The sequence below is a fragment of the Aotus nancymaae genome, unplaced genomic scaffold, assembly GCF_030222135.1.
Source record: "Aotus nancymaae isolate 86718 unplaced genomic scaffold, 86718_ANA_hifiasm-v0.15.2.pri h1tg000014l, whole genome shotgun sequence".
NCBI classification, from domain to species: Eukaryota; Metazoa; Chordata; class Mammalia; order Primates; family Aotidae; genus Aotus; species Aotus nancymaae.
In genome coordinates, this window is record NW_026988425.1 from 59,642,259 (window position 1) to 59,666,732 (window position 24,474).

Here is a 24,474-nt window from a genome sequence, read left to right on the forward strand (position 1 = left end):
TATAGAAAAAATAAATAAATATAACTGGAACTACCCTTGATTTTATTCATCTAAGACATGAGAAGGAAAAAGTACATTACAGTAAGACAGTAAAGCTAAAAGATAATGACAAACTAAGTCCATAACAGATAAATACACAAATTACACCTCTAAGTCTTCCCTTATTATTTACTAGTAAAATTTTTAAGATAGTAAAATAAAATCAACTTGGGCTCAATAATAATACAAAACTAATTACTACTTATTGACTACTTACAAGATATTAAGCATTACAAAGCAAGCTGGGACAAACTGGAACTCCCCTACACTGGTTTGGAGTACGTATATTGGTAAATCACATTATAGAGCATTTAGTCAGTGCTTAGTAGAGATAAAATGTTTATCCCTTATGACTCAAACTCTACTTCTAGGTATTTGCCCTAGAGAACTCCTAAGGAGACAGATACAAAGATGCAGACTGCAGCATTGTTTATAATTGTTTATAATAATGGACAAATGATAAAAAATCTAAATGCTCATTAGTAAAAGTCTGAATATATATCCATATTATTCAGGAGCTAGTTAAATAGACCGTTGTCCATCAGATAGATATATCTTGAAAACAAAGATGAATTTAAAAAATCAAATTAGAAAGGATAACTGCAGATTTTTAGACAGTGTAATTAAAAGACAAAATTAAACACAAAGTTAATTTGAAAAATAAAAACATATTCTATGTATTGTTATTCCTTAACCTTTGGGTATATATGCTGATGCAGTAAAAGAATACAAATGTAGATATGAAGGATACATACAAATTCAGGATAGTGGTTATCTCAGAGCAAGAAATTGGGGAAAAAAAAGTTGGATGCAGGAAAGCTTTCAATTTTATGAGTAATGTTTTATTTTTTTCAAATAATTCAAAGTAAATATGATAAAATATTTACTCTGCTAAATCTACATGGGTTTCTTACATTTTTTCTGTATTTTCTTTCAGTTTGGAATGTTTTAAGTTAGTTAATAATACTATGCGAATGTTAACATCCTGTTCCTGATAACTGCATTATTGTTATATAAGATGTTAACATTAGGAGAAGCAAGGTGAGGATCATAAGAGAACTCCACAGTTTTTTTTTTGTTTTTTTTTTTTTGTAATTCTTAAATTAGTTACACATTTTGTTTTATTTTATTTATTTATTTATTTATTTATTTTTGAGACAGAGTCTTGCTCCACTGCCCAGGCTGGAATGCAGTGGTGCAATATCATCTCACTGCAACCTCCACCCCCTGGGTTCAAGTGATTCTCCTGCCTCAGCCTCTTAAGTAGCTGGGATTACTGGCACATGCCACCATGCCTGGCTAATTTTTCTATTTTTAGTAGAGATGGGGTTTTACCATATTCGCTAGGCTGGTCTTGAACTTCTGACCTCAAGTGATCGGCCCACCTTGGTCTCCCAAAGTGCTAGGATTATAGGCATGAGCCACTGCACCTGGCCTTAAATTTTTAAAAATAAAAACAATAAATTTTTTTTTTTTTTTTTTTTTTTTTTGAGTCGGAGTTTCGCTCTTGTTACCCAGGCTGGAGTGCAATGGCGCGATCTCGGCTCACCGCAACCTCCGCCTCCTGGGTTCAGGCAATTCTCCTGCCTCAGCCTCCTGAGTAGCTGGGATTACAGGCACACGCCACTATGCCCAGCTAATTTTTTGTATGTTTAGTAGAGACGGGGTTTCACCATGTTGACCGGGATGGTCTCGATCTCTTGACCTCGTGATCCACCCGCCTCGGCCTCTCAAAGTGCTGGGATTACAGGCGTGAGCCACCGCACCCGGCCAAAAACAATAAATATTTTTAAAAATAAAACACAGCTGGGTGCAGTAGCTCACACCTGTAATCCCAGCACTTTTGGAGGCCTAGGTGGGCAGATCACAAGGTGAAGGGATTGAGATCATCCTGGTCAACATGGTGAAATATCTCTACCAAATATACAAAAATTAGCTGAGTGTGGTGGTGCACCCTTGTAATCCCCGCTACTGGGGAGGCTGAGACAGGAGAATCGCTTGAACCCAGGAGGTGGAAGTTGCAGTGAGCCGAGACCGTGACACTGCACTCCAGCCTGGCAACAGAGTGAACTCTGTCTCAAAAATAATAATAATAATAAATAAAATAAATAAAATGCACTTTAGAGGTCAAATAAATGGTGGTGATAATCCTTATTGTTTATTATTTCTGAAAACTATTATTATTTAAAACATTTTTGAAAACTTTTTGTAAAGCCCAATTAGGTGGTCAGGCGCTGCAGCTCACACCTATAATCCCAGCACTTTGGGAGAGGCTAAACAATCGCTTGAGCCAAAGAGCTCAAGACCAACCTAAGCAACATAACCTAAACAACATAGACCCCCATCTCTACACACACATACACACACACACACACGCGTGCACACACATGCACAAAGCCAGCCATAGTGGCGTGACTGCACTCCCACCTGGGTAAGAGAGCAAGACCCTGTCTCAAAACAACAACAAAAAAGCCCAATTAGGATTCACCTCTACACACACACACACACACACACACGCACGCACGCATACATGCACAAAGCCAGCCATAGTGGCATGACTGCACTCCCACCTGGGTAACAGGGCAAGACCCTGTCTCAAAACAACAACAAAAAAGCCCAATTAGGATTGAAGACCACCAATTTATTTATCAAATTTTCTTCTTCTTCAACAAATTGTGACATTATTTCAAGACATACTTTATTTTAGTTTACCATGGAATCATAAAATTAAAGAAATCTTGAAAATTAGGCATTGTTCCCACTTCAAGGCCAGGCTTCATTCAAATCATTTAAGAAAAATAGTTGCATCCCTTTATTTTTAAAAAAATCTTTCAAAATGGAAATACCACTATCTTTATTAACAACATGTATTAATCTGTTTTCATGCTGCCAATACAGACATGCCCAAGACTGGGCAATTTGCAAAAGAAGTCCATTAAAATATTTAATGGACTTATAGTTCCACATGACTGGAGAGGCCTCACAATCATGGCAAAAGGTGAAAGGCAGGTCTCACATGGTGGCAAACGAGAAGAGAGAGCTTGTGCAGGGAAACTCCCATTTTTTTTAAACCATCAAATCTCATGAGACTTATTCACTAACATGAGAATAGAATGGGAAATACCCACCCCCATGATTCAATTATCTCCCACCAGGCCCTTCCCACAACAGGTGGGAATTGTGGGAGTTACAATTCAAGATGATGTTTGGGTGGGCACACAGCCAAACCATACCACAAGGTAGTCATCCTTTGGTATTCTCTCAAGATTGCTTCTAGAACTCCTGCACATACTAAAATCCACAGATGTTCCAGTCTGATATAAAATAGTGTAGTATTTGCATATAACCAAACAGTGTAGTATTTGCCCATCTTCTTGTATACTCTAAATCATCTCTAAATTACCTATAATACCTAGGATAGTGTAAATGTTATGCAAATAGTTGCTATATTTTTTATTGTTGTATTGTTATTTTTTATTGTGGGACTTTTCCCCCAAATATTTTCAATCTATGATTGGTTGAATCTGCCAATAGGAACCTGTGAATCTAAAGGGCCAACTGTATTTCAAACCTCTCAGTCAGAAATTATTGTTAAAATTCAAGTGAATGCTTTCTTACTGTAATTTAAATGTTACCCCTTTGATAGAGTTAGGTTTTTGAAGAGCAAGAATATTTACTCAACTTTCAAAAATAATTCCTTGACAATTTGATGACTATTCAGAACTATATTGGTTTTCTCACCTCCAAATCTAAGTAAGCGTAGCTGGATTAGCCTCTCAACACAAAATCTGTTTCCCAAGGTTTTATTTATTTTGTTGTTCACCTCAAACTGATTTTCCAAAATGGAATAAAATATGTTACTAGAGGCTTCACCAATCCTCAGTATAAAAAAAGGATTCTGGCCAGGCAGGATAGCTCATGCCTGTAATCCCAGCCCTTTAGGAGGCTGAAGCAAGTGGATCACCTGAGGTCAGGAGTTTGAGACCAGCCTGGCCAACATGGCAAAACCCCATCTCTACCAAAAACACAAAAAATTAGCCAGATGTGGTGGAGGGTGCCTGTAATCCCAGCTACTCGAGAGGCTGAGGCATGAGAATCGCTTGAACCCGGGAGGCGGAGGTTGCAGTGAGCCAAGATTGTACCACTGCACTCCAGCCTGGGGGACACAGTGAGACTCTGTCTCAAAAATAAATAAATAAATGATTGCATAGATAAGTACATGAACAAAATAAAAAACAGATTCCTACATCATATCTATATATTTTAACAGGCAGTGTCAGAAAACTACAGTTGAATTCATCTCCCACACAAGAAAATATCTACTATAATATTTTGGAATACTTGTTTTTGCTGATGGCCATCTTCTCCTTTGGACAGTGCTACAGCTATAGTATGTACTTTAGAATTCACTTAATTTGCCGTCATGTAGGCCACTTCCCTTCACTTAATACATTTTTTATTCAGAACATAAACATATATTTGAAAAGATTTTATAAGCATTTATTAGACCAAAGGTCACAGAGATTTGGCAGAAATAAACTATCAAACAAACAAAAACACAAGGTGCCAACTCTAGAATTTTTGTACAAGAAAAATTAAGAAGAGACAATCTGTTTCATTTAGTTCCCTCTTCTCTTTCCTATTCTCAGTTTATTGAAGCTATTTACTGGCAGGGTGGTAAAATATAAAGCAAGAGATGGCAGTCTTCTGATTTGAAGAGTCAAAGGACAGAATGTTACAGAAAAGGGAGGGTTGCTGGAAAATGGCAGGAAATCCCAAAAAGTAGGGAGCCCTAGAAAGGAAACCTCCAAATACGTATTTTTTTAAAAGTGTGAGTCTATATTTAAAGAAAGAAAGAAAAAATATTTTATTTATGTAGAATGCAAACTAACTAATACCGAAGGAATAACAAGAGTTAGAATATCATCATTGGATGCCAAAACTAGAGGGTAAAATTTTCATAAGAAAGTAAATATTTACCATCTCAGGGTAACCTGTCAAAAAGTACTTATTAATTAAAATGGGAAAAATACAAAGAAGAAACATGGTGGACATTAGATGAACCAAGTGATCAAAATTAACTTTTCCAATATTTGGAAAACCCGATATCAAATGTCTTATAACACGAAGCATTTAAAAGTACATAATGTATAATCCAAATTTAATCCTGAGGAAACATCAGAAACCTCAAATGAAGGCATGTTCCATAAAACAAAAATTGCTATTTACTCTTTTAAAATGTCAAAGTCAAGCTAAAGAAAGGCTGAGGAACTGTTGCAGATCAAAAGAGATTCTTGAACAAGACAAGTAAATGCAACGTGTGATCCTAGGTTAGTTAGTGGCCTGAGAGTGAAAACAGCTATAAAGGATATTATTAAGACAACTGATAAAATTTGAATATGAACTGAAGATTAAATAATAGTACTATATCAACATTAAATGTCTTGATTTTGACAACTGTACCATGGTTATATAAGATAATGTCTTTGATCATTTTTTTGTTTTTTTGAGACAGTCTCGATCTGTTGCCCAGGCTGGAGCGTAGTGGGTATGATCTTGGCTCACTGCAAACTCCACCTCCTGGGTTCAAGTGATTCTCATGCCTCAGCTTCCCAAGTAGCAGGGTCTACAGGCATTTGCCACCATACTCAGCTAATTTTTGTATTTTTAGTAGAGACGGGGTTTTGCCATGTTGCCCTGGGTGGTCTTGAACTCCTGACCTCAAGTGATCCACCTGCCTCAGCCTCCCAAAGTTCTGGAATTACAGGCATGAGCCACGGTGCCCAGCCGAGAATGTCTTTATTCTTAGAAAACACAAACTGAAGTATTTAGGGGCAAAGAAGAATGATGTCCACAGTTAATGTCAAAAGTAGACAAATTTTAAAATGTTTGCCTGGGACTTCTGCTTCCAGTCAAAATGAATTAATAGGGATCAAATTTATCCTCCTTTCTCATACAATTTTTTAAATGAACAAATTATATGAATTATCAATTTGCAGTATACCAGACATCAGGAAGCAAAGGACAGTGATCCCTGAGAAACAGAAAAGTAAACAAAGTGAGCCCTAAGATTTCCTCTAGCTTACTACCTTGAGAAATTCAATGCCATGAAACACAGTGGGGAAAACAAAGCAGAGCCCAATGGACTCTCTGAGTTGAAGAGACAGAACAGAAAATACAGGAGACAAAGAAAGCTAAAACTTACAGGACTAAGTACAGCAGCAGAGGCAGCTACACAAAGAGATAACTGTGAAGTTTTGCAAAGGATCCCCTCCTTAACCCTTCAGTTGAATGCTAGTCTGAATTATATGATGTAAGAGAAGCACTTAAGGCCAGGCAAAGAATCACCCAAAAAGCAATGCCTAGCACTCACACAACATTAAATATAGGGCCTATATACACCCAGACCAACTGGAAAACCACACGATTCACAGGGCAACCGGGTAGAGTACCCATAAGGGACTTGCCTCAGTATTGAGGAATAATTAGCCCCGGACGAAACTGAATGAATCTGTTCTACATAACAAATTTTAAAAGCAAGAATCAGTTTCCAAGGAACTTAACACACCCCAAGAAAAAGCTCAAGAATAATTACAGAAATACAAAAATATCTGGCACCCAACAAGGTAAAATAACACAATATCAGGCACCCAATCAAAGATCACCAAGTATGCAAAGAAGCAATAAAATGCAGTACATAATAAAAAAAACAAACTAGTCAATTGAAACTAATCCAAAACTGACATAATAAAATTACTAGACAAAATCTTTTATTAAATAGTTTTTGTATTTTCTAAAGCCTAGAGATCTGAAACATTTTTTCAAAGACCAAAATTAAATCACTAGAGATGAAAAAAATTATACTACATAAGATGAAAACACGTATTAGATAGGAATGACGGATTAGTCATTGTAGGAAAAAAAGTCAACTTGAAGACATAGCAATAGAAACTACCCAAAATTGAATACACAAAGAAGAGAAAATTCAAAATAGTAAAGAGACCATCAGTGCATTGACTTCAAGCAACCAAATATATCTGCAATTAGAATCACCAAAGTAAGGTAAGAGGGGCAAAACCAAAAAATATATTGAGAAAATATTTGCTAAAATGTTCAAAATTTGATTAAATTAGCTAGGAAGTTCAATGACCCCAAACATGATGAAAACTACACCAAAACGTATCATATCAAATTGTTCAAGTCAGTAAGGGTAAAGAATAATTAAACACCATGACCACCCAAATTAATCTAAATTTTATATATAGAAAATTCCATCCAATAAAAGCAGATTGCACATTCTTTTCAAGCACACCCACTTGGAACATTTACCAAGAAAGACAATATTCTAGGTCATAAAGCAAGTCTCAATAAACTGAAAAGCATTTGAAGTCATGCAAACTATATTTTCTGACCATAGTGGAACTAAATTAGAAATTAATAACAGAACAATTTCTGCAGGGGAAGGGGAGAATCTGGAACTTAATAACACAATTCTAATAAGCCCTGGGTAAAAAAACAAACAAAAAAAGAAATAATCTAAAGGAAAATTAGAAAGTATTTTTAACTGAATGGAACTGAAACTCAACATGTCCAAATTTGTGGGATGTGATGAAGTTATATGTAGGGGGAACTTTATAACACTAAACACTTATATTAGAAAAGAAAAACAATCTCAAATTAAAGACCACAACTTTTGCCATAAGCAACCACAAAAAGAAGAATAAACCTGAAGCAAGGAGACGAATGGACACAAATAAATAAAACAGATAACATAAAAATGAAAGAAAATTCCCAAAACCAAATTTGAGAAGATTATTAAAATGTCTAGCCAGAGTGATTAGAAAAAGATAAAAAATATATATATAAAAGATAAAAACTACCAATACCATAAAGAGAGGTGATTTAACTATACATTCTACAGGTATTAAAAGGATAATATTATGAACAATTATGCCAATATACTTCACCACTTGGAAAAAATAAACATATTCCTTGAAATACTCAAACTACCAAAGCTCACTGAATAAGATAACCTAATTAGTCCTATATTATTAAACAATTTTAACTGGTAGTTTAAAAAAATCACTCCACAAAGAAAACTCCCAGCACAGATGACTTCTTGTGAATTCTACAAAACATCTGAGGAGGAAATAATACCAATTCTATACAACTCTTCCAGAAAATCGAAAAGCAGGAACTGTCTTATAACTCATTCTGTGAGGGCAACATTACCCTAATACCAAAATCAGGCAAAGACAGTCTAAGAAAAAACTACAGAACAATATCTCTCATATATATAAATCTAAAAAAATAACAAAATTTTGGAAAATGATATCTATATATTTTTGTTTTTGTTTTTTTATTAAGTTCCAAGTTACATGTGCAGGATGTGCAGGCTTGTTACATAGGTAGACATGTGCCATGGTGGTTTGTTGCACCTATCAACCCATCAGCTAGATATTAAGCCCAGCATGCATCAGCTCTTTTCCCCAATGCTCTCCCTCCCCTTCCCCTATCCTCAACAGGCGCCGGTGTATGTTGTTCTCTTCCCTGTATCCATGTGTTCTCACTGTTCAACTGCCACTTTTGAGTAAGAACATGCAGTGTTTGGTTTTCTGTACCTGTGTTAGTTTGTTGAGGATGATGGCTTCCAGCTTCATCCATGCTCCCTGCAAAAGACATGATCTCTTTCCTTACTATGGCTGCATAGTATTCCACAATGTATAGGTATCACATTTTCTTTATCCAGTCTATCACTGATGAGCATTTGGGTTGATTCCATGTTTTTGCTAGTGTGAATGGTGTTGCAATGAACATATGTGTGCCTGTATCTTTATAATAGAATGGTTTCTGTTCCTTTGAGTATATACCTAGCAATGGGATTGCTGGGTTAAATGGTAGTTCTGGTTCTAAATCTTTGAGGAATCACCACACTGTCTTCCACAATGGTTGAAACAGAAACACTTTTACACTGTTGGTAAGAATGTAAATTAGATATCTAATTATATTTAAAAAAATACATTGATGACCAAATTAAGTTCATCTTAAGAATGAAAGGTTGGTTTGGTTGAGCACAATGGCTCATGCCTGTAATCCCAGCACTTTGGGAGACCAAGGTGGGAGGATCACTTCGGCCCAGGAGTTTGAGACCAGCTTGAGCAACATAGTGCAATCCCATCTCTACAAAATATACAAAAATTAGCTGGTCATTTTGGTGCACGCCTATAGCACCAGCTACTCAGGAGGCTGAGGTGGGAGGACTGCTCAAGCCTGGGAGGCAGAGGTTGCAGTGAGCTAAGATCACCACTGCACCCCAGCCTAGGCAACAGAGTGAGACCCTGTCTCCAAAAAAAAAAAAAAAAAAAAAAAGGTTGGTGTAACACTCTAAACCAATCATTGCACTTTACTGTATTAATCCACTTTTAAAAAGATAAACTATATGACCGTTTCAAACAATTCAGAAAAAGCATTTGGTAACATTCCAACACCCATTCTTGATTAAAACAAACAAATAAACAAAGAAACAAACTCTCAGTAAACTATGAATAGAAGGAAATTTTCTCAAACAGACAAAGGGCATAAACAAAGAAACCTATAACTTATACTTAATGGTGAAAGATGGAATTCTTTCCTCACTGAGGTCAGGAACAAAACAAGGATATCTACTCTCACCACCTTTATTATACATTGTGTTAGAAGTTCTAGACATTCCAATAAGGAAAAAAAAAAAGAAATAAAATTAATTATTAGAAGGAAGAAGCATAATGTCTTTCATCTCAGACAACATTATCATCTTTATAGATGGAATCTATTTTAATAGATCCCAAAGCTATTAAAACCGGGCCAGGCACCATGGCTCATGCCTGTAATCCCAGCACTTTGGGAGGCTGACGTCAGGAGTTCGAGACCAGCCTGGCCAACGTGGTGAAATCCCATCTCTACTAAAAATACAAAAATTAGCTGGGCATGGTGGCAGGCACCTGTAATCCCAGTTATTTGGGAGGCTGAGGCAGGAAAATCGCGAAGCCGAGATCGCACCATTGCACTCCAGCTTGGGCGACAAGAGTGAGACTCTGACACATATACACAAAGCTATTAAAACCAATAAACTTAGCAAGGTTACAAGATACAAAATCAATATAAATATCTATTGCATTTTTATATGCCAGTGAAAAACATTTAATATTGAAAATAAAATTTTAAAAACAGTATCATAGACAATAACATTAAAAAATATGACCAAAGGTATAAAAACACTGAAAACCACAAAATACTGCTTAGAGAAATTAAAAAACAAAAAACTAAATAAATGGAGAGAGAGACTGTATTTATGAGCTGGAAGACTCTATATTGTTAAGACATCAATTTGCTAGACCACACTCCAGAGAAGGAAATTACATAAAGTCATGAATACCAGGCGACAGAGATCATTGAGGGCCATCTTAGAAGTCTGCCTACCACAGGCACCAATGTTATTGAAAGATACCACATTATTTTTTTGTTGTGTATCCTTATAACTCCTCTAAAAGAACTTTGTAGTCAGCCTGCATTTTACAAATCCTAGTTCTACTAATTACTGTGTGACTTTGCCGATCAATTAACTTTCCTGTGCTTCAGCTCTCTGTTCTGCAAAAATGGAGAAAACAGCAGTACCTATCTGATGCAGTTATTTAAGGTTTAAATGATTAAGTGTCTGTAAAGCACTTAACTCTCTGGTACTTGATTATATACATACATCAATACATCCATAAAACCAATATAAACACTTAAGTTACTGCTCCTTAAAGTTTAGTACAATATGTCCTTCTTTAACTATTTAATAATGCCTACTACAAATAAGGTACACTATTCAAGATGTGTACAAAGACAACTGATGAAACTTGGGTATTGAGGAAAAAGTATCTTCTTGTTCCCATTTTTATTTGACGTTTAACAAACAAGGATAGGTAATGGCTGAGATAACCATAATCTTGTTTCACCAGGTACTAATTTGTGCCTGTTTTCCAGGCATAACTGTCAGTGGTACCCACTTTCACTTTTCTTTTTTTTTTTTTGAGACAAAGTCTCACTCTATTAGGCTGGAGTGCAGTTGTGTGATCTCAGTTCACTGCAACCGCTGCCTCCTGGGTTCAAATGATTATCCTACCTCAGCTTCCTGAGTAATTGGGATTACAGGCCCATGCCACCATGCCTGGCTAATTTTTTTGTGTATTTTTAGTAGACATAGGGTTTCGCCATGTTGGCCAGGCTGGTCTCGAACTCCTGACCTCAAGAGTTCCTCCCTCCTTGGCCTTCCAAACTGCTGGCATTACAGGCAGGAACCATTGCACACAGCACCCCTCTTTCACTCTTACAAGTGTCCCAGTGTACACAAGAAATTAGAATCACTACAGTTTGTCTTAGTCCTAGATTGAAATGGAAACTGAATCTAGATAAACACTTTTGAGTAGGGAACCAACAAGGCACAGACAAAAGGAAAGAAAAGGAAATTGAAGAGGAGGAATATGGGAAATGGACATGGGCAGATACAGTGGGCAACAGAGTGAGACCCTGTCTTAAAAACAAAAAAGAAAAACAGAAAGGTTGGTTTAATATTCTAAACCAATCATTGCAATTTACTGTATTAATACACTTTTAGAAACATAAACTATATGATCATCTCAAACAATTCAGAAAAAGCAGCATGGTAAGAGAAAAATACATGCTTGAAAATGCCCACATATCAAAATTAATTCACCCACAATTTGAATTCAAACATCCTATAAACCTAACATATTCTTTAAAAGCTTAGTGAAATAAAATATTTAACTGGTCATAAAATATGTAACTGGCATTTCTTTAAAGATTTTTAAAAATCCATAAATGAATACCAAATAAATGTTAATGTATCACATTTAACTTCAGTTTCCTCTACCTGTTCTAATATTTAACCATGAAACTGATATATAATCCTGATAAACACATTATTTAAAAAATAAGAAAACTTGTTTAAATGCACACACTGCAGGCCAAATTTTCACAATAAACCACTTTTATAGCTATTTTTATACTCCTAACTGAAAACATAAGGTGATTTTGGAAATTCTAATTCTTTTATAATCCAGTAGTACCAAAGCAAACAGTCATGACCCCTTAAGAGGATAAATATGCCCATTTTAATTAAAAACTAAATTATTTGACTTGGTGTGCAATTTTTGCATCTGTATTTTGAGATGTATTTATAAATCCTGTGCTTTCCATTAATGAAAAACTGTAAAAGTATAATAATTGACAAACAGTGTACAGAGGCAGTCTTAAAGGTTAGGTGTCTTGAATTTTCAATAATTTAGGCTAATAAGAGGAATGAAGTACTGATACATGCCACATTATGGTTCAACCTTGAAAACACTGTGCTAAGTAAAAGAAGAAGGTCACAAAAGACCACATACTGTATGATTTCATTTATATTTATGGTCTAGAGTATGCAAATCTATACAGACAAAAAGTAGATTAGCAGTTGCCTAGGACTGGGGTAGGAGTGGGGACTGGGTGTCATGTGGGGAATGGAGGATGACCTCCTTTGGGAGTGATGGAATGTTCTAAAATTGATGATAATGATGATTGCACAACTCTGTGAATATACTAAAAACCACTGAATTGTATAATTTAAATGGGTAAATGGTATGGTCTATGAATTATATCTCAATAAAACTGCTACTATAAAAAGAACTTAGGCTATAATTCCTACCCTAATGCATAAACTGTTATGTATTATTAACTTAAAAATGAAAAAAAACATGATTCCAAAACTTTATAGGAGAGAAAGCCAAGAAATGTATGCATTAGTCTGTTCATGCTAATTGCTAAACATTCATGCAAATGTCTTTGAATTCCTACTGAATTTCAGACAATAAATAGATTTCTTGAATATTTTACCACAAAATAGATTTAGATATTGGCTTGACTTTAAACTTGTGGTGAATATTTCCTGACTTCATTTGAAAATTTAATTAAACAACCTGTCGACTTGCTGAGTTTTTTGTTTTTGTTTTTTTAAAATGGAGTTTTGCACTGTCGCCTGGGCTGGAGTGCAATAGCAAGCAAGATCTCAGCTCACTACAACCTCTGCCTCCCAGGTTCACACGATTCTCCTGCCTCAGCCTTCCAAGTAGCTGGGATTACAGGCGCACACCACCATACCTGGCTAATTTTTTCTATTTTTAGTTGAGACAGGGTTTCACTATGTTGGCCAGACTGGTCTCAAACTCCTGACCTCGTGATCCACCTGCCTCAGAGTCCCAAAATGCTGGGATTATAGGCGTGAGCCACCGCACCCAGCCACAGGGTTTCTTATTCCTAAGTAGCTATTAATTTGGTTTATCAATACAAACCTTAATAAACTATGGGAGGCAACACATATCAAGCCAATGCTAGATTTAGCCATTTTACAATGTATACATATATCTAAATATCATTTGTATACCATAAAGACACACAATTTTTATCAATTTATTAATTGTAAAATAACAAAATACAAAGCTTAATAAAAACAATTTGAAAGCTTTATAGCCAGTTAATTTGTTAACTATATAAGTACAGTCTTATTTTGCCTTCTAAAATTCTGCTTCTAGAGTTTCAAGTAAAGACTATTAATCATTTCTTGACCTAGGTATATAATGTTATATTTCACCACTGATATATTAGTGAACTTCATTCACTAATTTAGGTGAATATTAATAATCATTAAATAATTCTAATAGATCTAGTCAATGAAAGCAATCAATAAAAGTTACTAATACTGATATTTTAATAAAAAATAGATCACAAAAATGAAAGCTCAGTTTTATTATTCTACTATTAACATGTTATTTATAATACATTAAATACACTGTATGGAAATATTGCCATATTTCCACGTTTATACCCTATAGCACTAACTTTCGTATTCAGAGCTATGATGCCAGGTAGTTATTACAACATAGAGAGGAAACCATCATTTAAAAATTTTTTTTTTATTTTTTATTATACTTTAAGTTCTGGGATACAGGTGCAGAATGTGCAGGTTTGTTACACAGATACTCGTGCCATGGTGGTTTGCTGCATCCATCAACCTGTCATCTACATTATGTATTTCTCCTAATGCTATCCCTCTAATAGTCTCCCACCCCCGAAAAAGCCCCTTTGTGTAACTTCCCCTCGCTGTGTTCATGTGTTCTCACTGTACAACTCCCACTTATGAGTGAGAACATGCGGCGTTTGGTTTTCTGTTCCTGTGTTAAAGTTTGCTGAGAATGATGGTTTCCAGCTTCATCCATGTCCCTGCAAAGGACACGAACTCATCCTTTTTTATGGCTGCATAGTATTCCATGGCGTATATGTGGCACATTTTCTTTATTCAGTCTATCATTGATGGGCATCTGGGTTGGCTCCGAGTCTTTGCAATTGTGAACAATGCTGCAATAAACATACATGTGCATGTGTCTTTATAGTAGAATGATTTATAATCCTTTGGGTATATACCTAGTAATAGGATTGCTGGGTCAAATGGTATTCCTGGTTCTAGATCCTTGAGGAATGGCCACACGGTCTTGCACAATGGTTGAACTAATTTACACTCCCACCAACAGTGTAAGAGCGTTCCTATTTCTCCACATCCGTCCTCTCCAGCATCTGTTGTTTCCTGACTTTTTAATGATCACCATTCTAACTGGCATGGTTAGAATGGTATCTCATTGTGGTTTTGATTTGCAGTTCTCTAATGACCAGCAATAATGAGCTTTTTTTCATATGTTTGTTGGTTGCATAAATGTCTTCTTTTGAGAAGTGTCTGTTCATATCCTTCACCCACTTTTTGATAGGTTTGTTTTTTTCTTGTAAATTTGTTTAAGTTCTTTGTTTTTTCTTGGAAATTTGTTTAAGATTCTGGATATTGGCCCTTTGTCAGATGGACAGATTGCAAAAATTTTCTCTCATTCTTTAGGTTGCCTGTCACCCTGAGGATAGTTTCTTTTGCTGTGCAGAAGCTCTTTAGTTTACTTAGATCTCATTTGTCAATTCTGACTTTTGTTGCCATTGCTTTTGGTGTTTTAGTCATGAATTATTTGCACATGCCTATGTCCTGAATGATATTGCCTAGGATTTTTTCTGGGGTTCTTATGGTTTTATGTCTTCTTCAATCCATCTTGCGTTAATTTTTGTATAAGGTGTAAGGAAGGGGTCCAGTTTTAGTTTTCTGCATATGGCTAGCCAGTTTTCCTAACAGCATTTATTAAACAGGGAATCCTTTCCCCGTTGTTTGTTTTTGTCAGGTTTGTCAAGATCAGATGGTAGTAGATATGTGGCATTATTTCTGAGGCCTCTCTTCTGTTCCATTGGTCTATATATCTGTTTTGATACCAGTATCATGCTGTTTTGGTTACCGTAGCCTTGTAGTATAGTTTAAATTCAGGTAGCATGATGGTTCCAGCTTTATTCTTTTTGCTTAGGATTGTCTTAGCTATGTGGGCTCTTTTTTGGCTCCATATGTAATTTAAAGTAGTTTTTTCTAATTTCTGTGAAGAAAGTGAATGGAAGATTGATGGGGATAGCACTGACTCTATAAATTACTTTGGGCAATATGACCATTTGCACGATATTAATTCTTCTTATCCATGAGCATGGAATATTTTTCCATTTGTTTGTGTCCTCTCTTACTTCCTTGAGCAGTGGTTTGTAGTTCTCCTTGAAGAGGTCTTTCACATCCCTTGCAAGTTGTATTCCTAGGTGTTTTATTCTCTTTGTAGCAATTGTGAATGGGAGTTCACTCATGATTTGGCTCTCTCTTTGTCTATTATTGGCGTATAGGAGTGCTTGTGATTTTTACACATCGATTTTGTGTCCTGAGACTTTGCTGAATCTGCTTATCAGCTTAAGGAGATTTGGAGCTGAAACGATGGGGTTTTCTAAATACACAATCATGTCATCTGCAAACAGAGACAATTCGACTTCCTCTCTTCCTATTTGAATACTCCTTATTTCTTTTTCTTGCCTGATTGCCCTGGCCAGAACTTCCAATAGTATGTTGATTAGGAGTGGTGAGAGAGGGCATCCTTATCTTGTGCCAGTTTTCAAATGGAATGCTTTCATCCTTTGTCCATTCAGTATGATATTCACTGTGAGTTTGTCATAAATAGCTGTTATTATTTTGAGAGACATTCCATCAATATCTAGTTTACTGAGTTTTTAGCATGAGGGAGTGTTGAATTTTATTGAAGGCCTTTTCTCCATCTATTGAGATAATCATGTGGTTTTGTTATTGGTTCTGTTTATGTGATGGATTACATTTATTGATTTGCATATGTTGAACCAACCTTGCATCCCAGGGATGAAGCCGACTTGATGGTGGTGAATAAGCGTTTTGATGTGCTGCTGGATTCAGTTTGCCAATATTTTATTGAGGATTTTTGAATCGATGTTCATGAGAGACTTTGACCTGAAATTTTCTTTTTTTGTTGTGTCTCTGCCATGTTTTGGTATCAGGATGATGCTGGCCTCATAAAATGAGTTAGAGAGGCATCCCTCTTTTTCTATTGTTTGGAATGGTTTCAGGAGGAATGGTAGTAGCTTCTCTTTGTACCTCTAGTAGAATTCTGCTGTGAGTCCATCTGGTCCTGGACTTTTTTTGGTTAGTAGGCTATTAATTACTGCCTGATTTTCAGAACTTGTATTGGTCTATTCAGGGATTCAACTTCTTCCTCGTTTAGACTTGGGAGGGTGTATGTATCGAGGAATTTATCCATTTCTTCTAGATTTTCCAGTTTATTTGCAGAGAAGTGTTCATAGTATTCTCTAATGGTAGTTTGTATTTCTGTGGGATCAGTGGTGATATCCCCTTTATCATTCTTTATTATGTCTAGTTGGTTCTTCTCTTTTCTTCTTTATTAATCTGGCTAGCAGTCTATCTAGCCTGTTGATCTTTTCAAAAAACCAGCTCCTGAATTCATTGTTTTTTTTGAAGGGTTTTTCATGTCTCTATCTCCTTCAGTTCTGCTCTGATCTTACTTATTTGTTGTCTTCTGCTAGCTTTTGAATTTATTTGCTCTTGTTTCTCTAGTTCTTTTCATGGTGATGTTAGGGTGTTGATTTTAGATCTTTCCTGCTTTCTCTTGGGGACGTTTAGTGTTATAAATTTTCCCCTAAACACTGCTTTAGCTGTGTCCCAGAGATTCTCATACGTTGTATCTTTGTTCTCATTGGTTTCAAAGAACTTACTTATTTCTGCCTTCATTTTTTATTTACCCAGTAGTCATTCAGGTGCAGGTTGCTCAGTTTCCATGTAATTCTGCAGTTTTGAGTGAGTTTTTTAATCCTGAGTTCTAGTTTGATTGCGTTGTGGTCTGAGAGACTGTTGGTTATGATTTCCGTTCTTTGGCATTTGCTAAGTGTTTTACTTCCAATTATGTGGTCAATTTTAGAGGAAGTGCAATGTGGTGCTGAGAAGAATGTATAGTCTGTTGATTGAAGTGGAGAGTTTTGTAGATGTCTATTTGGTCCTCTTTGTCCAGAGCTGAGTTTAAGTCCAGAATATCCTTGTTAATTTTCTGTCTTGTTGATCTGTCTAATATTGATGGTTGGGTGTTAAAGTCTCCCACTATTATTGTGTGGGAGTCTAAGTCTCTTTGTAGGTCTCTACGAACTTGCTTTATAAATCTGGGTGTTCCTGTATTGGGTGCCTATCTATTTAGGACAGTCAGATCTTCTTGTTACACTGATCCCTTTGCCATTATGTAATGCCCTTCTTTGTCTGTTTTGATCTTTGTTGGTTCAGAGTCAGGTTTATCAGAGACTATGATTGCAACTCCTACTTTTTTTTTGCTTTCCATTTGCTTGGTAAATATTCCTCCATCCCTTCATTATGAAGCTATGTGTGTCTTTGCACGTGAGATGGGTCTCCTGAATACAGCACACCAATGAGTCTTGCCTCTATCTGACTTGCCTGTCTGTGTGTTTTAATGGGACATTTAGCCTGTTTACATTTATAGTTAATATTATTATGTGTGAGTTTGATCTTGTCATTATGATGCTAGCTGGGTAACCATCATTTTAAGAAGTGACATAAAGCTGCTCTTTGGTACAGCATAAAGTTAAGATTTGATAAATCTAGGTAGGGATAATAGGTATTCATTATATTATATATTTTTTATTATGAATAATTATTATATAGACCATAGTAACATATGTACACATAAAATACAGATATATAAATATATAAAAATAATTTCAATATGTTCTTTGGTATTCATTCAATATTACTGGTATCAGTTAGAACAACATTCAAAATTTCTTTATTTTCTTTCTCTCTAGTTAGACTTTGTAGCTTTGCAGAGCATAGTGCGTTTTAAATTTAAAGCAACAAAATAAAACAATAAGATATAATTTGTAAAAAAGAGATAACATTTTGAGTTTTTAAAAGTACCTATTGTTACTTAAGTGACCACAATCTCAAGTGCTTTTTGCATAAAACCTTTGAGTCCCTGGGACAAAATGTGGCATAGTAGAAATAAATATATACATCAGTTTTCCACTGGCATTCTTGATAAACACATGATACATTCTCCCTAGTGAGTTGACATTTCAAGCAAACATGCATCATGATCTTACCCACAAACAGTGGGTTCACACCCCTGGAGATATATATATATATATATATATTTTTTTTTTTTTTGAGACAGAGTTTCTCTCTTGTTGCCCAGGTTGGAGTGCAATGGCACAATCTTGGCTCACCACAATGTCCACCTCCCTGGTTCAAGAGATTCTCCTGTTTCAGCCTCCCAAGTAGCTGAGACTACAGGCATGCGCCACCACACCCAGATAATTTTGTATTTTTAGTAGAGACAGGATTTCTCCATGTTCGTCAGGCTGGTCTCGAACTCCCGACCTCGGGTGATCTGCCTGTCTCGGCCTCCCAAAGTCCTGGGATTACAGGCATCAGCCACCACACCTGGCCCCCTTGAATATGTTAATAAGTGAGTTATATCAACCAATTTTCAACATTAATATAAAGTCATCTGTGGAATTCTCAAAATTATTTTTACAAAAATTAGCAGTATAATTTAAACACATTTGATTTCAAAATAACAAATATATGAGAGAGTCCAACACTAGTAACTCTCCTCTGATCCTCAAAAAATAACCATTTATAAATATTAAAGATAAACTTTAATAAGAATTCAAAAAAGAATTCCACACTGCCCCAAAAGGCATTTTTCTAACCTGTTACATTAGCCAGTCTAAAATAATATGATATGAACTCTTTGAACTACTACCCTATTAAATCCTGAGATCATATCTAGTACTAGTCTGATCATTAGGAGACAAGTCTAAAAAGAAAATATTGTCCAGGTGTTGTGGCTCACGCCTGTAACCACTTTGGCTCACTTTGGGAGGCCGAGGCAGGCAGATCACAAGGTCAGTAGATTGAAGCCATCCTGGTTAACATGGTGAAACCCAGTCTCTACTAAAAGTACAAAAAATTAGCCAGGTGTGGTGGCACGAGCCTGTAATTCCAGCTACTCAAGAGGCTGAGGCAGAAGAATCACTTGAACCCAGGCAGTGAAGGTTGTAGTGAGCCGAGATTGCACCACTGCACTCCAGCCTGAGCAACAGAGCAAGACTCCATCTCAAAAAGTAAATAAATAAAATAAAAATTAAAAAGAAAATTTTATGTTCATATCTCAAACATCAAAAAGGCACTCAAAGTAGCTTACAAAAGCAAAGAAGAGTGCTGCAGAGAATCAGGAAAATATCCAGGAGGCTTTAGAGTAAAAAGATGGACAGCTGAATGTTGTAGCCAGGGCAAAGAAACGTGGGCTAACTGCCCAGATGTACTCTACTGCTTGAATACCTATATATGTGCTTGGTATACTTCTGTCATTTGAGGCAAAAGGTACAAATCCAATGGAGATATATTGGGAGTCCACTGCATGTCGCATTTGGGAAGAGAGAAAGGGCTTTACAAATATAAATACAAAAGCCATGTAAATATCTATGATCATTTTGTTAGCTATATACAACAGACATTTTCTTCTAGTAATTTCATTGACACTAATCAATGTCCATATTTTTGTCCATATTTTTTAACAGGAAGTTTTCTATATTTGCACAATTCCTAGTAAATTTTTAATTCCTTAAGTATATTTGAGGATATTCCAGACCAGAAGACTCTAAGGGGATGCAAATTTTATCACAATAAAATATCAACATATATTAATACAGAACCATATGATTTTATTCAGCTAGCATGTCATAAACCAAATTTTCTCACCTATGATGCCAGGTAGATAGTCAATTAAAGTAAGCATAACTATAAAAGAAAATTCAGAACTTTCACTTTATGACTCAGTTACCCGGGAAATTTTTCTAAAGTTTACATTATCTTACTGGAACTCAAGATTCTGACTCATATGCTTTGTATTCCGTCCCTAGAACCTAATGTAGAGTCAATGAATATACCATACACAGATGAAGCATATGTTAAATACTGCTTTGCAAATTGAAATAACCAACATACCAAAGACTATTCCACTTAGCCAAGAGAGAATAATGCTTCCATTTGCTTATTATTACTGTTATTTTGTTTTTTTATTTTAAAATATTGATAAGAGGTCAAAAGGCAAACAAAATAATTTAAGTATAATGTTTCTAACCAATCATAATTAGAGTATTAAAAACTAAAACAGATAGCATCATATAATCAAAGACAGGATCACCAGGATCTGAGCCCTATTCTTTCACTTATTAGCGGAGTAATCTTGAGAAACTTACCTTCCCTAATTTCTAACATGTGTAACATAATAACACTATCCACAGGGTTGTTGTTGGAGAGTAAAGAATAAAATGGATCTGAAAACAGTTTTATAAAACTGGAAAGCAATGTAAGAATTCAATGGGTTATCATCAAATAATAATTTTGCTTGAGAGACAAGCTGTTCAATGCATAGTGTAATCAACCTACTTTTTAATATTGATATATCTTAATTAAAGTATTTTAAATTAAATAAGCATTCAAGTAAGTTGTATAACTGCCAGTCTCCTCCTCCCTTTTACTAAACTTTAACACAACTGTGAAGTAAGAATATTTAATATATTTTATAACCAATAATGGTTATTTTTAAGATATATATTTTCTCATATGTTTTCATCTTGTTTTAGTAGGTATTTTGTTCAGTTAAAAAAACATCTATATGCTTCCGATGAAATATTATGAATAGAACTTATCAGTAGAAGGAAAGTTATTTACTAAATTTCTAAGTCAAATCTTAATATTTTCTTTTTTCTTATTTGATTCATCTGATGCAAACATCATAATAGTGTAATACATTCTTTCTCAGTAGTGAAAAATAAATTATCATTTTGCTTTCTCTATACTCATTATCTGAATGAGGCTTTAGATAGAACTAAATTTATTACAATAGTGAATAAACACAACAATCAAAGGAAAAATACTTGCAACAAACCATACCTAGTAATAAGAACTGCATTATCGTGGTGGGCAATCCCATTTTCTGGAATGGTGTTTCCATCACTTTGGTGGGAAAGAATGGATTTCTGCCATTTACAGAAGCTATCGAGAGACTTGTCTGCATGGTGGTTTATCTCCAAGTTTGGCTGCAATACAACATGCGTATCAGAAATGTTCCAAACAAATTACTAAGGTCAGTTGTTAAAACTTTTGAAGACTAAAGCAGGACTATAATTAGAAGCAGTGGTTTCTAGGAATAATCTCTTGCCAATTTTTATCTCTATAATATCAGACCTAGAGCTCATTTGGTGTATTATTTAACAGACATTCTTTCCAGTTCCAGTTTTAATGATGCAAATATATATGAGATTATCAACATAAAAACTAATGATAACCATTATTATAAGATATGCCATGCAAATGCTCACCCTTATACTGAAACATATAGCTAATATATATCTATATGGCTTTAACATAAGAGTTATATTCTTGTAATGTATTTAAAATTCACTTAAGATATTAAATGTGTAGAGCTAAGTATCATATCCAACTAGAACTTCCTAACAGGAGCAATAATAAAACATATTCTTAAATAATAAGTAAGTCTATATAGCCTATCTGTTAAGAATCTTAGATTACGCCTGTAATCCCAGCACTTTGGGAGGCCAAGGCGGGTGGATCACGGGGTCAAGAGATCCAGACCATCCTGGTCAACATGGTGAAACCCCGTCTCTACTAAAAATACAAAAAATTAGCTGGGCATGGTGGCACGTGCCTGTAATCCCAGCTACTCGGGAGGCTGAGGCAGGAGAATTGCCTGAACCCAGGAGGCGGAGGTTGTGGTGAGCCGAGATCGCGCCATTGCACTCCAGCCTGGGTAACAAGAGCGAAACTCCGTCTCAGAAAAAAAAAAAAAAAAAAAACTTAGATTTATAAACTAACTCATTCTTACCTGATCTTCTGTGAGAACAATTAAGCGGGCCACTATAATATTCACAACGTTTCCTAGGCTGGAATCACGATAAAGTTTGGCAACCTGACCTCCAGAAAATAAGAAAAGACACAAAGTCAGACAAAAATCATAGGGTGATAGTCTAATTTTTTAAAGTGGTAAAACAATTTTTTATAAATTTAATCATTGTATACATTACCCCATATCACTTAGAAGTCTACCCTGAAGGTGCCTTGGTAAAAGGTTTTTATATAAGTCTACCTCAAGAAATATTTTCTCCTAGACATGAACTACAGCATGAAAATTAGAGGTTGAGCTGATGTTTCAAGTTAAAGAAAACCCCTTAAACAAGATTTAACAATCCACTAAAACTCTCATTATCTAAAAATGAATGATAAGGTCATCTTTAAATGTATTTCTATGGAACTGAAACATTACTAGATCAAGTATTTTACCATTTTAGACAGGTAAATTCTTGTCATTATTTATTTCACAGCAAAAATGTATGATCTTAGTCAAAAACACAACAAATAATTAAGTGAAATATTATATAGAGGGATCAAACTTACAATATTCATCACACTCAAAATGTAATGTTCAATGTCTTTGCGGCCATGGTAGCCCACCATCATTTTGTCTGCCACTACCAATGTCTCCACAAACCGTTCAGTGCTCACTGATCTCTTCTGTCTGTGGTGGATATGTGTGTTGTTAATTGGTAGTGAAAAAGGAAAAGTGGATGTGTCATTCAGCCACCAAGGTTTGCCGCTTCTTGTGAAATCTACAATAAAAGCAACCAATTCAGATAGGTTCACTAATTAAACATATTTATTTATAGATCTTTCATGTAGACATACTTCTCATAAATTCTCTACTATATTAAGATTTTCCAAAGGAAAGAGAATGAGAAAATGTAGTAGTGAGAAAAAGTCCGTGAATTTTTCAAAATAATCACCTTATCTGAAAAAAAATTAAACATTCAACTGCTCATGAAAACAAAGCAAAACAAGTCTAAGAAATGAATTAATTAATAAAAATAATTTTCAGTCATTTCATATTATTCAAGTAATTATATCTTGATACATTTAAATTTAGAATATATACTTCAAAGAATCATTTAAAGTTGTTTAAAAAGCATCTAGAGTATGAACTTTCGAATCAGCCTAAGACAGCTCTGATAGAGAACACTGATGCTGCATAAATCTATTCCAAAGATGCTTTTGAGCATTTATTTTAAAGTAAGATGCTTTCATTAAGCTATTTTAATTAGAATCCATTCTACTGCTCTAGAAATCTCAATTCTAAAGGAAATGAATTACTTTTTTCACTTAGATTGGCAGTGTACAACTATTTATTCTGACAGAGAACTCAAAATATTTCTTTTCCAAAGTCAAGAGGTAAGAGGCATTCAATTAGAGTTGAAAGATCATGATTCCAGCATAATTTGCTTTGAACCAGATTTAGCATGGATTGCACTGTATCCTTTGTTTTCTAGACATCTGGTTCTTCAGTATAGAAGCAGTCTTTTAGGGATATGGTATTTGTAAACACTTGCCTCACTGATTATCATCTTCATTAAATAAACGAGCATGTAGAGGACCTTTGTATATCTCACTTCCATATCCTTATATTGAACAGGAAATCTTTCTCACCTCCACTTATTGAAAAATTTAGTGAGGAAAAATTAGATTAATATATATGATACACTTGACAGAAAGTGTGACTATTCTCATTTTTCTAACTTCTTTAGACTTTGTCTTTTAAAAAATGCATTGGTAGGTGCTATGGTTTGAATGTCTCCTCCAAAACTCATGTGAAACTTAATTGCCATTATAACAGTTTTAACAGCTGGGGCCTTTAAGAGGTAATGAGAACATGGGGGCTCCACCCTCATGAAGGAATTAAAACCATTATTGCAGGAGTGGGTTAGTTATTGTGGGAGTGGATTCCTGATAAAAATAATGAGTTCAACCCAATTTCCTCTCTCTTTTGTGTGCACTCACTT

General features: G+C 35.2%; 1 protein-coding gene across 1 annotated transcript in view; it reads right to left on the reverse strand.

Moving 5' to 3' along the window:
- Positions 1 to 24,474, reverse strand: part of ADAMTS6 (ADAM metallopeptidase with thrombospondin type 1 motif 6) — a 328,680-nt gene that overhangs the window by 277,632 nt on the left and 26,574 nt on the right. Inside the window, exons 5-7 of the mRNA XM_012462273.2 lie at positions 23,039 to 23,250; positions 22,470 to 22,553; positions 21,518 to 21,663 (exon numbers count right to left, since the gene is read on the reverse strand). Coding sequence (XP_012317696.2) covers positions 21,518 to 21,663; positions 22,470 to 22,553; positions 23,039 to 23,250 — 442 coding nt within the window. The remainder of the gene's footprint in view (positions 1 to 21,517; positions 21,664 to 22,469; positions 22,554 to 23,038; positions 23,251 to 24,474) is intronic.